The following is a 14170-nucleotide window of genomic DNA, read 5'->3' as shown; positions in this document are numbered from 1 at the left end:
AAAGAGACGGGCTCTTCGTTTTTTATTTTGTGATTCAACTAAACGAAAGCAAACTACTTTTCCTATTGAAGTCGGAAGAGTGAGCGTTCTATGAAATCAACGTTCTAGATAAATATTTTGAATCTATTTTATTTCTATAGTATAGTAATGGAAATATTTTTTGTAATAATGGTTTAAATTTGTCCATATTTGCCTTCCTTTAGGCCAATAGTGCTCCTTCGAGATATAAATAAATTTTGTTTTTATATCGATCGTTTTTAGATCGATTTGTATAGGAGAAATTTCATGAACAACGTTCCTAAATTACTCGAGGTAGCTAATATATTTATTAATTTTCCCAACCTATTCGCTGGTAGCTTAAGGGGTTATTACAGCTTCTGGCGGACGAAATTCATTGGAGTTTGTTAAAATGATACGATTTAAACAATAAATGAAAATCATCGGCATTTTGGTCGCGAATATCGGAATAATTCCTTAGGCAGGCGTTTCCATGGGAATTACTGATTCAGTACAGGTATTCAGAACAGGTCTACTACTATTAATTAGGTAATAAGAACGTGAGAGAGTAACTTAAATAAAGTCTTTATCTGTCTGAAATCTATAGTAAGTCGGCACAAAGGTACCGTGCAAAACTGAAACCAGACCATTAGTCAGTTCAGCACCACTCTGCAGTAATAAGCTTTTATTTAATTTCTGGCTCAGGCTAGGTTAGGTATATTTATATAATCGAAGATACCTTTGTAGAATTGTAAATTGTCGAATATTAATGGTATGTAATTTAATAACAAATTGTAAATTAATCTTTGGTTTCATTCAACTTAATCTATGGCTAACATGTTGTTGCCTAGCAGCAGTAACTTGGGTAGTTTTGGTGCGGAATATATTCTAGCACAAATTCGTTGTTTTTCCGTTGCAACAATGGTTAATTCTACTAAGTGGGAAATAGAAAAGAACAGGATTCTTAAACTTTCATTAGAAGAGAAGAGAAAAATCTATAAATCTTCTGATTTCATAGATTTAGAGAATGTTGATCCTTGGAGTAAATATCTTAACAAAAGTCAAGGAATTGATTCCAAGAAAAGCACCACAGACGATTTGAAGGAGTTTGAGAAGATAAAGATAAACACAGAGAAGAATAAATCCATTTCTGAGCGCGTTTCTATTTTTAAAGGAGACATAACTAAGCTGGAAGTAAGATTTCGTTTCGTTCGATATTCAAAATTACTTTAAATTCTCTAAATACCTACTTAATCTAGTAAAAAAAAGTACAGTCAAAAAATTAAATTAACGTTCATATTATTATTTAGAAAGTTACTTCGTCAAAAGTTTATTTATATAAAATAAATTACATATAATATTCTTGATATGTTTGCAATGTAGTACACTTCGTTCCATTATCAAATTCTGTTGTTCATTTAACATTAAATAAAACTAGACAAATCTTGTTGAACTACCTACTACTTGAGATTCACACAAAAGATTTTTTATACCATAAAAAAATATCTACGCTTGAAAGGCAAATGTGACTAAGCTACAATACGTGAACTTTACAGTAGACTAATTTAAACTTAAAATACCTGAAAAAAATTCTATTTTAATGAATCTAGCTGTAGGATTGAAATGATTTTAATATACCTACAAATATTATATATTTTTTTTGCATCGAATATGGTTATTGCCTATCATTTATGTACAAAGCAATTATTGTCGCTTAGTCACGTTTGCCTTTCAAGCGTCGATATGAATGCTGAGTTTCTTTAGGGTAAAGGGACGATTTGCTTTTCTCATTTATATAATTTAAAGTAAGACTTGTGACAAAAAATTTGAAGTCTTGAGAACCAGAATTCACATGTCACAAAACTGAGTCACAGTCATAATCTTAAAAACGGGAAGATTCCTAAAAGCCCATTCTAGAGGACTAAAAAAAAATATACAAATTGGTACCGGACTTCAAAAAAGATAATTTTTTTTTTAGATTGATGCAGTTGTGAATGCTGCTAATTCAAGACTAAAGGCTGGAGGTGGTGTCGATGGAGCCATACACCGGGCTGCAGGTCCCTTTTTACAGGTTTGATTTTTTTAGTAACAGAACTTTTGATCTCTAGTTCACTTCCCCAGTCAAAAAAACTGCACTTCTCCATTGCGAAGTGGTTAACCTCCTATATTCAAATTGGTGGGTAGTCAACTATCCTGCAACCATACAGTGTGATGGCAGTCATATATGTGTATTGCAGTGGAACAAGCAAGGCTTAATTACTATGAGACCTTCACTAATGTGTTTATAATTTGATTTTAATGAATATTTAATTTGCATTGTCATTTTTTGCATTGCTGTTTTTTTTCCAAATGTAATAAACTTTTTTGTTGCATCTCTCATATTTTAATAATATTTTAAATAGCCTGTTTCATACAATTCTGAAAATTTCAGGCAGAATGCGATTCTATAGGCGGATGTCCAACAGGAGATGCCAAAGTTACTGGTGGTTACAATTTACCAGCTAAATGTAAGTTAAATGAAAAGGACCCTTTCTTCTTACTTTCCACCTTATCCCACTATGTGGGGTCGCCAAAGTGAATTTTTCTATTCCATTCTCTTCTATCATTTATCATCTTTATCATCTTTACTAGTGGTAGGACCTCTTGTGAGTCCGCACAGGTAGGTACCACCACCCCGCCTATTTCTGCCGAGAAGCAGTAATGCATTTCGGTCTGAAGGGTGGGGTAGCCGTTGTAACTATACTGAGACCTTAGAACTTATATCTCAAGGTGGGTGGCGCATTTACGTTGTAGATGTCTATGGGCTCCAGTAACCACTTAACACCAGGTGGGCTGTGAGCTCATCCACAGATCTTAGCAATAAAAAACTGTGGCAGGAGCCTATTTACAATTAAAACAATTTTTAAAATTCATTTTCGCGTTATGTATTATAATGTAATAGTATCAAGTAATATTTAAGTTTTAATGATTTATATTAAGTCTCCGTGATTACGGCTGATCAAGGTGGTATTCGCCAATATTTAAAAATATTGTGGTAATATAACCAATATTAATTATTATAAGAAACCAATAAATGTATAATGTGTATCTAAGACTCGCCAAAAGAGTAAAATTAGTTTTAATTATGTCTTAAATTCACGTAGCATTCTAAAACTTATTTAACAGTGCATCCGCAGAGATAAAACGCCATAATTTAAGAAAACGTTGCTCACGCTCGTCCTCCCATGTAAGCAATAAAAAAATTAAATCATATAAAAAAAATATCAGCTGTCATCTCAATACTCACTCCTCTCTCTCTCTCTCATATCGTCATTCACACACTCTGTCCATGTCTTCTTCGGTCGACCTCTTCCCCCCTACCTTGCACTACCATTTCCATACATCTCCTAGTCATGCATCTCCTCTCTACATATGTAAAAGAACCTGATAAAATAAAATCTTCTAAATAAACATAATTTTTAATTGCAATACTATTCTCATTGAATCTCATTTTCAAAATTGCATCTAATAAAGATTTTCAACTTTATTATTAACATCAGTGAGTGCAAAACTGTTAAAATAAATATCTAGATTGCATCTTAAAGGCTAATTTCATGTTACTTCACTTTACCTGCATCTAATGTATTGCAAGTCCTATTATGTTTATGTTCCAGATAAGTGGCCCTCAACCATTTTTTATGAAACATGCTCAATCACAACTTGCCCACTTTCGATAAAAATATTGTGTGTAAATACTCGCGATACATTTGACAAGAGCTTTCAATACACCAATGTATTGAGATATGGTGGTTAGGGAACTTCTGTTCAAGTTGATGTAGAATTGAGAATGTAAATCAATTAAGATTTCTTAATTTATTTTATTTTTTATTATTATGCAAAACGCAATACCGACCTTATAGCCCAAGGTTGATATTTGGAGTGTGTTGTATAATCCTTTTTTTTACCTCTCTCTCCAAATTGTGTGAATAGGTGCTTCGTGACAGAGTGGAGGTACCTCCCTTGCTCAAAATATAGGATATATTCCAATTGGTAAACCGTCGACGTCGCCCAAAGCACGTCATTACGGATCCTCCTGATCCATTAACGGTGCTTTTAGGCACCACAAGCACCGGTCACCATCGTCGAACCCGTCGCTTGCGACGAAGGGCTCGACGAGCGAATTAACCCACATAGACACTTAAAAAGTCGTCGTGGCCTAAAGGATAAGACGTCCGGTGCATTCGTGTGTAGCGATGCACCGGTGTTCGAATCCCGCAGGCGGGTACCAATTTTTCTAATGAAATACGTACTCAACAAATGTTCACGATTGACTTCCACGGTGAAGGAATAACATCGTGTAATAAAAATCAAACCCGCAAAATTATAATTTGCGTAATCACTGGTGGTAGGACCTCTTGGGAGTCCGCACGGGTAGGTACCACCACCCCGCCTATTTCCGCCGTGAAGCAGTAATGCGTTTCGGTTCGAAGGGTGGGGTAGCCGTTGTCACTATACTGAGACCTTAGAACTTATATCTCAAGGTGGGTGGCGCATTTACGTTGTAGATGTCTATGGGCTCCAGTAACCACTTAACACCAGGTGGGCTGTGAGCTCGTCCACCCATCTAAGCAATAAAAAAAAAAAAAAAAAAAAAAAAAAAAAAAAAAAAACACAGCCCACTGAGTTTCTAGCCGGATTTTCTCAGTGGGTCGCGTTTCCGATCCGGTGGTAGATTCTGCGAAGCACTGCTCTTGCTAGGGCCAGTGTTAGCAACTTTCCGGTTTGAGCCCCGTAAGCTCACCTACAAACGTTAGGGTGAAGCTGAAATAGCCCCCCTAAAGGCTATAAGCATAGGTAAGAAAAAAAAAAAAAAAGGATATATTACCAGTAAGCGTTTGTTGTGTAATGTACCTAATTTAAGAGAAATTCAGAATGTTTTTAGCATCGCTTTGTTAATAACATAACATATTTTCTGCCTTTCCAGATATCATCCACACTGTTGGGCCCCAAGATGGATCGGCAGAGAAACTAGAATCCTGCTACGAAAAATGCCTGTCATTCCAACAGGAATACCAAATAAAATCGATCGCTTTTCCGTGTATATCCACTGGAATTTACGGTTTTCCGAATCGTCTCGCAGCACACATAGCGCTACGTACAGCTAGGAAGTTTCTAGAAACGAATACAGAAATGAACCGAATTATATTTTGCACGTTCTTACCTATCGATGTGGAGATTTACGAGACGTTGATGCAACTATACTTTCCTACACTTTAATTTTTTGTAATTTAACTATAGTTAGCAATACGCAAAACAAACATAAATAAAAGATCAGTTTTTTTTTCCTTTTAATAAGAATTTAATTTTTTGTTTCCTGTGTTAAGCAAATAAATGCCTTGGAGATAGTGTTTTTTTACTGCATAAAAGATAACCAACATCCTATCTAGGACCCCTGACAACATGTGTATAAAATCTCATAATGATCAGTTGCGTTGTCAAAACGTGAAGATAATATGTTAAACACTCAATTTTGCGTTTACAATTTACTGGGATTGTCATTCGTTCCTACCCTCCTGTACCTGTAACATTCCAGTATAACGTTACTTAGTACCTACTTATTTAACTTTACGTCTTAACTATGGAGGGTAGAGGTAAGGAGGACCGTCTCATATGGGAGAAGCTTGAAAAAGTGTCCCACTTTCAGCACTAAATAACAGTTAAAAAATCCTCCAAAATGGCGCTAGCATAGATACAGGGTAAGATATGAATTGAGCAGTTGTTGATTGAGGTATGCTGAGTTAGGAAATTTCATTTTTAATGACTAGAGTAGTTAGTGACAGTGTTAAATATAAGACCTTACATGTTTACGTAGTTCAAACTAATTTCGTCAATATAACCTAAAATTATTGCTGTGGTAAAACGTGGATTATTTCTCTATCTTATTCTAATAACTTTTAGCGCCTTTTTTTAGAATTTACCCGGTTGCTACTGTAGCGCCACCCATAATTAGCAAATTTTTAACGGACACTTTTTCACACAAAGACGGTTTTCCTTACCTCTACCCTCCATAGTCTGAACTATGTTCCCCATAATAACTAGGTAACTTGAAGTCCTCGTGGCCTAAAAGATAAGACGCCTTGTGTCTCAAATATGAAGTGTATAATCTATATGGTCAGGTGCATTCGTATGCGATGCAACGGTGTTCGAATCCCGCAGGGCGGCTACCTACCAGTTTTTCTAATGGAATAATATGTACCAAATGTTCACGATTGACTTCCACGATAATCAAACCCACAAAATTAGAATTTGCGTAATTACTGGTGGTAGGACCTCTTGTGAGTCTGCACGGGTAGGTACCGCCGCCCTGCCTATTTCTGCCGTGAAGCAGTAATGCGTTTCGGTTTGAAGGGTGGGGCAGCTGTTGCAACTATACTGAAGCCTTAGAACTTATATCATCTTTACATCGTAGATGTTTACGGGCTCCAGCAACCACTTAACATCAGGTGGGCTGACAGCTCGTCCATCCATATAAGCAATAAAAAAAAGCTATCTTAGAATTTGTTTTGAAAATCGTTATTGAAAAAAAAATGGTAATCTAATGGGCTATTTCAACTACGCCTGATTTGGTGGGTGTGCCCACGGAGCTTAACCTGAGAACTTTATCACTAGTCCTAGAAAGGGCAGGGCTTCCCTGAATCTATCATCGGATTGGAATCGCGACACACTGAGAGCTTCCGGTGAGAAACTTTGCGGGCTGTGTCTATGGGATAAGTTCAACTTCGAACCCGAACGGTGATCGGTGCTTAGAGAAGCACTAGAAGAGATCGGGAGGATCCGCTTAAGGCGACGACGACTCCATATCGTTTGCTCATATGGACCGGGTCTGTGTGTGTTCTCAATAGATAATATACTGAGTTTTCTAAACTTCGAGAGAGGTTGAGTTCATTTTTTTTACCTTTACATTTGTCATCATTTTTGTCGGAATATTGAAATTCACACTAATTACAAGTAAGTTACTATTAAAAATAAAATTCCATGGGAAAAATTACAGTTATTATCCTTGTGATCTGTCGATTCTGCCTACGATCCTAAGCATTGTCAGTTTTCATTTGTCAGCTGTCACTAACGTCAATTTAGAACTAAGAGTGTAATAAAATTTGTTTTCAAGGCAAAATCAACAATTCCCTGCCATATTTGTTGTTTCTTTTACCTATATAACATCTACACGTTGAATGTTCTACCGGGAATCCGAAGTATTTACCCGTAAACATACCTTTCGAATTGAAACACGAATGATTTGACGACGATGTCCGCGAGCGCTCTTGAGGGCGAAGACCTAGATAACGTACGATTAGTGCGTATGGAGGATGTCCAGCCGTCGCGCGAAGGGCGCATTGAAATATTTGAAACTTGTATTATCGATCATATAGAGTACGATAACGAATGCGTGATAGGAGATGATCAGACCAACGTTGGCGGTATAGTGTCAATCCAAACTGATGAAACAGAACAGAGCGCTTCTGAGTTTATTGTTCCCGAAATACTAGAAGTTCCAGTTGTGAGTATTATGATTACGTCATGTGTTTATTATTTGTATATATATATAACAGCTGTTTCAATTAAACCTTCCTCAACTTTTTTTGATTAGCTTATGATTTATTTGAGAAAATATGATTATTCGTGTCATGCAAACAAACTTATTAATCTGGCAATTTTGGCAGAATAATGTAAAAATAAGAAGTAATTATTTTTTTTATAATAATTGAAAACAATATGGACTTGGGTGGATAATTCAGTTTAGAATAGTGAATGAATGAGTGTATTTCTTATTAAACTATCTTCTATCTGAATATAATTTAGAGAGTTGGCATACTTTAATAATATTTGGAATTTATCCCATAATTCTGCATAATGATCTATTTCTCAGTACAAAATTCTGGCGAAAGACAGACACTAGTGTTTGTGAAAAACTAGTTGTATGCTTCAATATAATTCATACACATAAAATAGCATTTCAACATTGTCACAGTATTATTTCCAGGAAAACGAAAAACTAGATGTAATACCTCACACACCAGATCGATGGCCGACTCTCGAAATTCTACCTGGAGGTGTCATAAAACCAGCTGATAAAGCTGACAATCAGAACTCACGCAAATCGAGAGTAACGTTAAATAGTGAAATGATCTATGCATGTGCTAAATGTTCACAGACATTCAAGTTTCTTTATTGCTTGGTTAAACATGTAAGGTGGCATGAAAATGAACAGAAAGTCAAAAAGTCCAATATAGCTGATCTAAGTAAGTTCCTATGTAATTTTTAATATTACATAAATACATTCCATAATGAGTAAGATTTTGTCTGAGTTTGTGAATTTTAAGTACGGTTAAGATTGATAAACTTGATGAGTAGTATTTATTTTATAGCATTTTACTATGTTTGGATTTTGCACTCCCATTATAAAGCAATATGATTCATAAGTGTCACATGCAATGAAAAAAAAAGCACAATATATTTTTCCTGTATCTCAGACTAAGCAAAGTGATCTTTGCTTTAGGGGACATCTTTAATCTAATTTGTAAATTAAAACAGTAACATTTAATTTTAGAAAAAAAAATATTATTTCCAGTTTTGTCAAAGAACAGGAAAAAACAAGATAAACAGGCCAACCTGAATACGGGAACCAAGAAAGTTGTGATTACAAAAATGGTGACGAAACGGAAAAAGGCCAATCAGAGAACGAAAAGACTGAAAACTTAGTTTTTAAAGTTCTAAGCTGTTAGTTTAGTTAATATAAGACCATACTTGAAGTTCCAATAATTCCCATTAAACACTCAAAAACTGTATCCAAATTCACATATACATATATAGATCGCTTACTAACAATCAGTCACCTTTTTGTCATCTGGAAGTCACATCTCTGGGCCTGATTTCTGTAAAGTTGTAGACACAATCATTTCCTTATCAGTAACATAAGTTATCATATAACATAAGCATTATGTAATGCTAAATAATACACCAATCCAGGTTCACATAAATACACATAAAAATCATTAGGTTTTTTGTTCATATCATTTTTTTAAATCATGATCTATTTATTTTCTTTAAAGTCAGTTGTTTTTCGTTACTCATATTTCATCATGTTGCACACTTATTTTTCCAATATAGAATGGTACTTTCACTACTTAACGAGCAATAAATAACAAAAACTGCATCAGTATACAGTCAAACCTGGATAAGTGAGAACTGGATAAGTGAGAAAACTCTATAAGTGAGAGTAATAGCCAGGACCCGTCATTTTTAGCTCCTAAAACCTCTATTAGCGAGAAACAGAAACCTCTGTAAGAGAGAGTCGTTTTTGCCTCATGGACCTCCGTGAGTGAGACTGCTACTTATCTATACCTCTATAAGCGACAGTCGAGCTTTATTTATTTATATTATTTAGGAAGAACAAATGACAAAACAAATTACAAATTTAGCATCTGCTATTTTATGACCCTATCTTAACTTTCGTGGAACTTCTTAACATTGTTTTTGTATTGTTTTCTCGTCAATATTGAACCTATTCTATTTCGTGGAACTAAATAACGTTGTTATTTATTCGATTTCTTTTCGAATGGACACGTGTCCCTGTGTACCGTCCTGTTTGTCTGACTTACTCAGTTTATCGTTAATCAATTGCGAAGGAAAGTTCTGTTCTGCATCATGTTAAAACGGAAAATCAAAGTACTGCCATTAAGTGATAAACTTAAAATAGTGAATGCGTTTGAATCCGGGAAATCGCGAAATTAAATTCAGAGGGTGCATTAGCGAGAAACTCGGGTTAGTGAGAAACCTCTATAAGCGAGAATGAGATTGTGCTCCCTTGAACTCTCGCTTATCCAGGTTTGACTGTATTCATACACTGGAGGAAGCAATGCAAATGATTTTTTCAAAGGATTGAATCCACCACAGCTTAAAAATAACAAACTTAATTTATAGGTCATCAACATCTACGATAACACATGCTCAAAATGTTAAAGCATATAACATATTTATAATAATAATAAATATAGAATAACTATGGTCTTATATTAACTGGGCTAAAATATTAATCAATAAGCCAAATAATGTTATAAAGACACATTTTTTTCTAAGAAACGTTGTCTGTTTGTACATGTAAGTATGAAATTTATAAATTGTTTTCCTATAAACGTTATAAAATATATATTTATGAATAAACGGTTTAACCTTTATGTTAAGTTGAAATGTTTTTTTAACTTGGGAGTTGTCACTTTAAGGACTAGTAGACAGTGTTGTAAGCATGCTTGGTACTCCGGCTTGCCACTGCGGCGAAGCAATTAAATATTACGCTTTGAAAGGTAGGATAACTCATATTCTATTGAAATTTGATACTAAAGCGTCATATCAGAAGTTAAGAATGAATTGCAGTATCTGATAAGGCCACAGGAGAATCGCGCTAATAAAAGCCACCATTCACCTGGAGGCTGTATGTATTATTTCCTCCCTTTATAATATACAAAATTTCTTAAATAAAGTATTATTAATTTATTTATTGCCCTTGTAGACAGCCGAGCATACAGCCCACCTGATGGTGAGTGGTTATTGTCGCCATTGGACTTCAGCAATGCCAAGGGCAGAGCCAAGCCGCTGTCTACCGTTAAGTACTCTCCGCAAGCCTCGTTTGAAAAAGGACATGTCATAGCGCTCGGGAAACACCGTGGAGGGGAGCTCATTCCAAAGCCGGATGGTACGTGGCAAGAAAGAAAGATTCTGAAAACGCACTGTTGATGAATGCAGTGACTCCAGGTAAGGCTGGCGGACGGTGCGATGGTAAAAACGAGATGATGAGATCATCTCAATAACTTCCGCAGAGCACTCCCTATGGAACATACGGTACAAAATACAGAGAGAACCTAAGTTCTCCCCTGGGCCAGAGGTTCCAAACGATCCGTGAGAATGCGATTATGGACAATCCGAACGGCCCTCTTCTGTATGGAGTTAAATGGAAGTAGCTGGCATTTGGGAGTCCAGGCCTAGAGGTGGGAGCAGTACTCCACGCGAGGCCAGAATTTGCTTTATAAAACAAAAGTCTTTGTCCAGGCGTGATGTACTGCTTCGCTCTGTTTAGGACTTCGAGCATTTTGGACGCCAATTTGGCTTTGCCTTCCAATTACTCCGAAATTGGACATCGCTCGAAACGTCGACCCTAAGTATCCCAATACTCGTGGAAGGTTGCAGGGGTACTCCTTGAAATTGCGGCCCCATGACAAAGGGGTCCTTCTTCGCAGTGAACCTCCAGACTTGTGTCTTCAACGGGTTGAACTCCACTCGAAGTCTCGCCCCGGATAGTTCTCTACCTCAGACACAAGTTTTGATCGTCTCTCCTGCACTATGCTCCGAGAGAGATTCTGATGGCCGATATATCGTGTATCCCCGTGCTGTCATCTGCATAGTAATGCATGCCATGAATAGATAGGATGTCATTGATATACAGGATGAAAAGTGTGGGGGAGATCACGTCACGTCAGAGCTATCAGAGCAGCAACTGTCTAGAATAGCCGTGATGCTCCGCCCATTCCATACAGCTAGTAATGACCTGAAGTGTCCCTCGGGGATTCCGTAAGATGGTAGCTTCGACAGAAGTGCCCTATGCCAGACCCTGTGAAAGGCCTTCGCGATATCAAGGCTTACAACGAGAGCCTCGCCCTTGCTCTCCAATGCTTCAGCCCACCTGTGAGTAAGGTATACAAGAAAATTGCCAGCGACCGTGTGGGCGACCGTGACGGAAACCGTAGTGTCGGTCACTGATCAACAGGTGATCCTGAAGATATTTCAAGAGTGGCGTATTTATTATTAGCTCTATCACCTTCGAAAGCAAGGATGTAATCGCGATAGGCCTATAGTTCGATGGGTCCAACCGGTCACCCTTCTTGGGGATAGGGTGGCCATGGGCGGTCTTCCATGAAGACCGTACCCTGTTAATGTCAGCTCAAGGGCGCACGTTTTCAGAACCACTGTCTGGATGCAGCAATCTGGCCCACTCGATTTATGGACGTCCAGGAGTCGCTCCCGCCTGACTGCATGCACACTGTGTGAAAATATCGAGAAGATAAGCTTTACGAAAGTTTAAGTAGCAAAATTTGAGGTGCTAATAAAGGTAGCATACAGTAGTGCGAATAAGTTATAAATAGTCTTAAATCAGTTATTTTTATATTTAAACTAATCTTTTTTCCCGCGTTTTTGACAAAACTGTCAACTGTCACTGGAATGTGCAATGAACTTTATACCTACCTACATATAAATAAATTTATTGGTTCCTAGTTCTATATCTCTAATTTATTACAAGTATGAATTTATTTGATTAAACAAATATGAGTCGTTAATACGTATTGTAAATACGTTTTCGTTTAGTTTGGCGTTTATTCTTGTTGTTTGTTGTCGGTAATGAAATTCGAACGTTATCGTGAGATACAGATACCTAAACGTATAATGCGTTGTATCTACTTATGTTTTGCAATGTAGTAATCGCCCCGAAGGACACTTACAGATTTTATATTTCAAAGTATTTTATATTAAGCAAGTTGTTCTTTCAGCTTAAAAAAATATTCTGTTTTAAGTAGGTAGATTGAGCTGAATTACGTAAATAATAGTACGCTATTTTACTAGCGGGTATATACGGCTACGTATGCGATTGCGATGCCCCCATATTGGTGTGTGTACACTTGCCTCAAATTGTAATATGCGACCGTGTATTTCACGTAATGTTTGACAATCAATGCCAGATATACATTGCGCAAATACATTGGTTTTATCAGTTTTATGCACATCTTCCTTCGCCGATCAATGTGCTTAGTGAGAGTTTTTTAACGTTGTCAGCGCCCCTAGCGGCAAACGCAGTGGAGTTGTTCCAACTCCATACAAATTTGAGTTAACTTTTACGCGATCGAGAAGTTAAAAAAGTCGCACTAAGCACACTGGGCGGGATCACGTGTCATAAACGCTTCTAGTCACCACTTCTCATAAAAATGCAATGATCCAAGTTACGTAAATCGCACGAGGTGTCAGTCTGTCACTCTGTCTCTACCCATTATCGAGTTTATTTGTTTTTATTTATTTATTTAAAAAATAAGATTGTGTTTGTCTTTCTTTTTGTTATAATTTAGTTTTAGTAAAACCGTGAAATATAATTTTGCAATAAATACTTATTTTGATTGATTTAAAAAATTTAAGCATTTAAAGGAATCCTATAAAAAATTATCAAAACTTCATAAACCTTTGTGATCTTATAAAAAAACGTATAATTATTGAATTTGTGATCTGTGTGCTTAGTGTGAGTCTTTTAACGTTCTCGATAGCGTAAAAGTTAGCTCATATTTGTATGGAATGGGATCGTTTGCCTACGTTTGCCGCTAGGGGCGCTGTTCCAACTGCATACAAAATTGGGCTAACTTTTACGCTATCGAGAACGTTTAAAAACTCCCACTAAGCACACTGTTCTTAACAATCAGTACCATCATTCTAAGGTTTTTAACCGATCACTGGTCACTTGATGGACCAAGAAATCACCGGGATCCATAGGCGATATGTACGGAATGCCGCCGCTGTAAATTTGAAAACATACCCTTATATCTAAGCATTCTTTATCAGCTAACTAAAGACTAACTTTGACGCGTAGGAGAGGAGCGAATTCGCATCAATTATTTTATTCTCCTAATTTAGAATTTATTCAGATCTTAGGTGTGATATTTTCTTCTACTATTTATGTGCTTGTTTATTTTGTCATCTAGGAACGTATCCCCTATAATCCGATAAATGTAAATTACCATTCCATATTCACGGATTCTGTATTCGCGGCATATTTACGGAACATATACCCTGCGAATAAAGAGATTTTACTGTAATGAAACATAACAATCCTCAAAATCCATACTAATATTATAAATTAATACGAAGTTGTGTGTTTATGTGTTATGGAAAACAGGAACGCAACAAAGGCAACCATTTGCCCCAAAAAAAAAAATCACAATTACCACGATTTGTATAAGATTGCCGTAATAGTCACGCGTGGTTTGAAAGGTTATTTAATAAGACAAACTTCACGTCTGGAGGTGGTTGACGGAATCCACATTGTGATATCAGATGGGACGTCACTTTGTACATCCGTCTGCCTATGCCAGGAAAATTCGACACT

At 36.5% G+C, this 14170-nt stretch overlaps 2 protein-coding genes across 7 annotated transcripts; both read left to right on the top strand.

Moving 5' to 3' along the window:
- Positions 1–311: 311 nt before the first annotated feature.
- On the top strand, positions 312–5380 carry LOC732954 (LRP16 protein; the record flags this gene model as incomplete). The annotated part of the gene is given in 4 exon segments (NM_001046952.1): positions 312–1191; positions 1976–2068; positions 2429–2504; positions 4961–5380. Coding segments are annotated over 4 exon segments (828 nt in total). The 3' UTR covers positions 5254–5380.
- Positions 5381–7075: 1695 nt separating this feature from the next.
- LOC101739492 (uncharacterized) lies at positions 7076–13178 on the top strand. 6 transcript variants are annotated; one of them, XR_009976451.1, is made up of 5 exons: positions 7076–7534; positions 8018–8276; positions 8606–9193; positions 9862–10134; positions 11989–13178. XR_009976451.1 is itself a non-coding variant. In XM_038020130.2 (3 exons), exons 1-3 carry the CDS (start codon positions 7283–7285, stop codon positions 8734–8736), a joined length of 642 nt encoding a protein of 213 aa, XP_037876058.1. In that variant the 5' UTR covers positions 7076–7282; the 3' UTR covers positions 8737–10224. The 6 variants fall into 6 exon arrangements, 2 of the variants coding, with proteins under 2 accessions (XP_037876058.1, XP_037876057.1); XR_009976449.1 differs by having other exon boundaries at positions 8006–8276; positions 8606–10134; XR_009976450.1 differs by lacking the exon at positions 11989–13178 and having other exon boundaries at positions 9862–10224.
- The last annotated feature ends 992 nt before the right edge of the window (positions 13179–14170 follow it).

This window comes from Bombyx mori, chromosome 24 (genome assembly GCF_030269925.1).
Source record: "Bombyx mori chromosome 24, ASM3026992v2".
In the NCBI taxonomy this organism is placed as follows: domain Eukaryota; kingdom Metazoa; phylum Arthropoda; class Insecta; order Lepidoptera; family Bombycidae; genus Bombyx; species Bombyx mori.
This window is presented reverse-complemented; position numbering and strand designations above follow the sequence as displayed.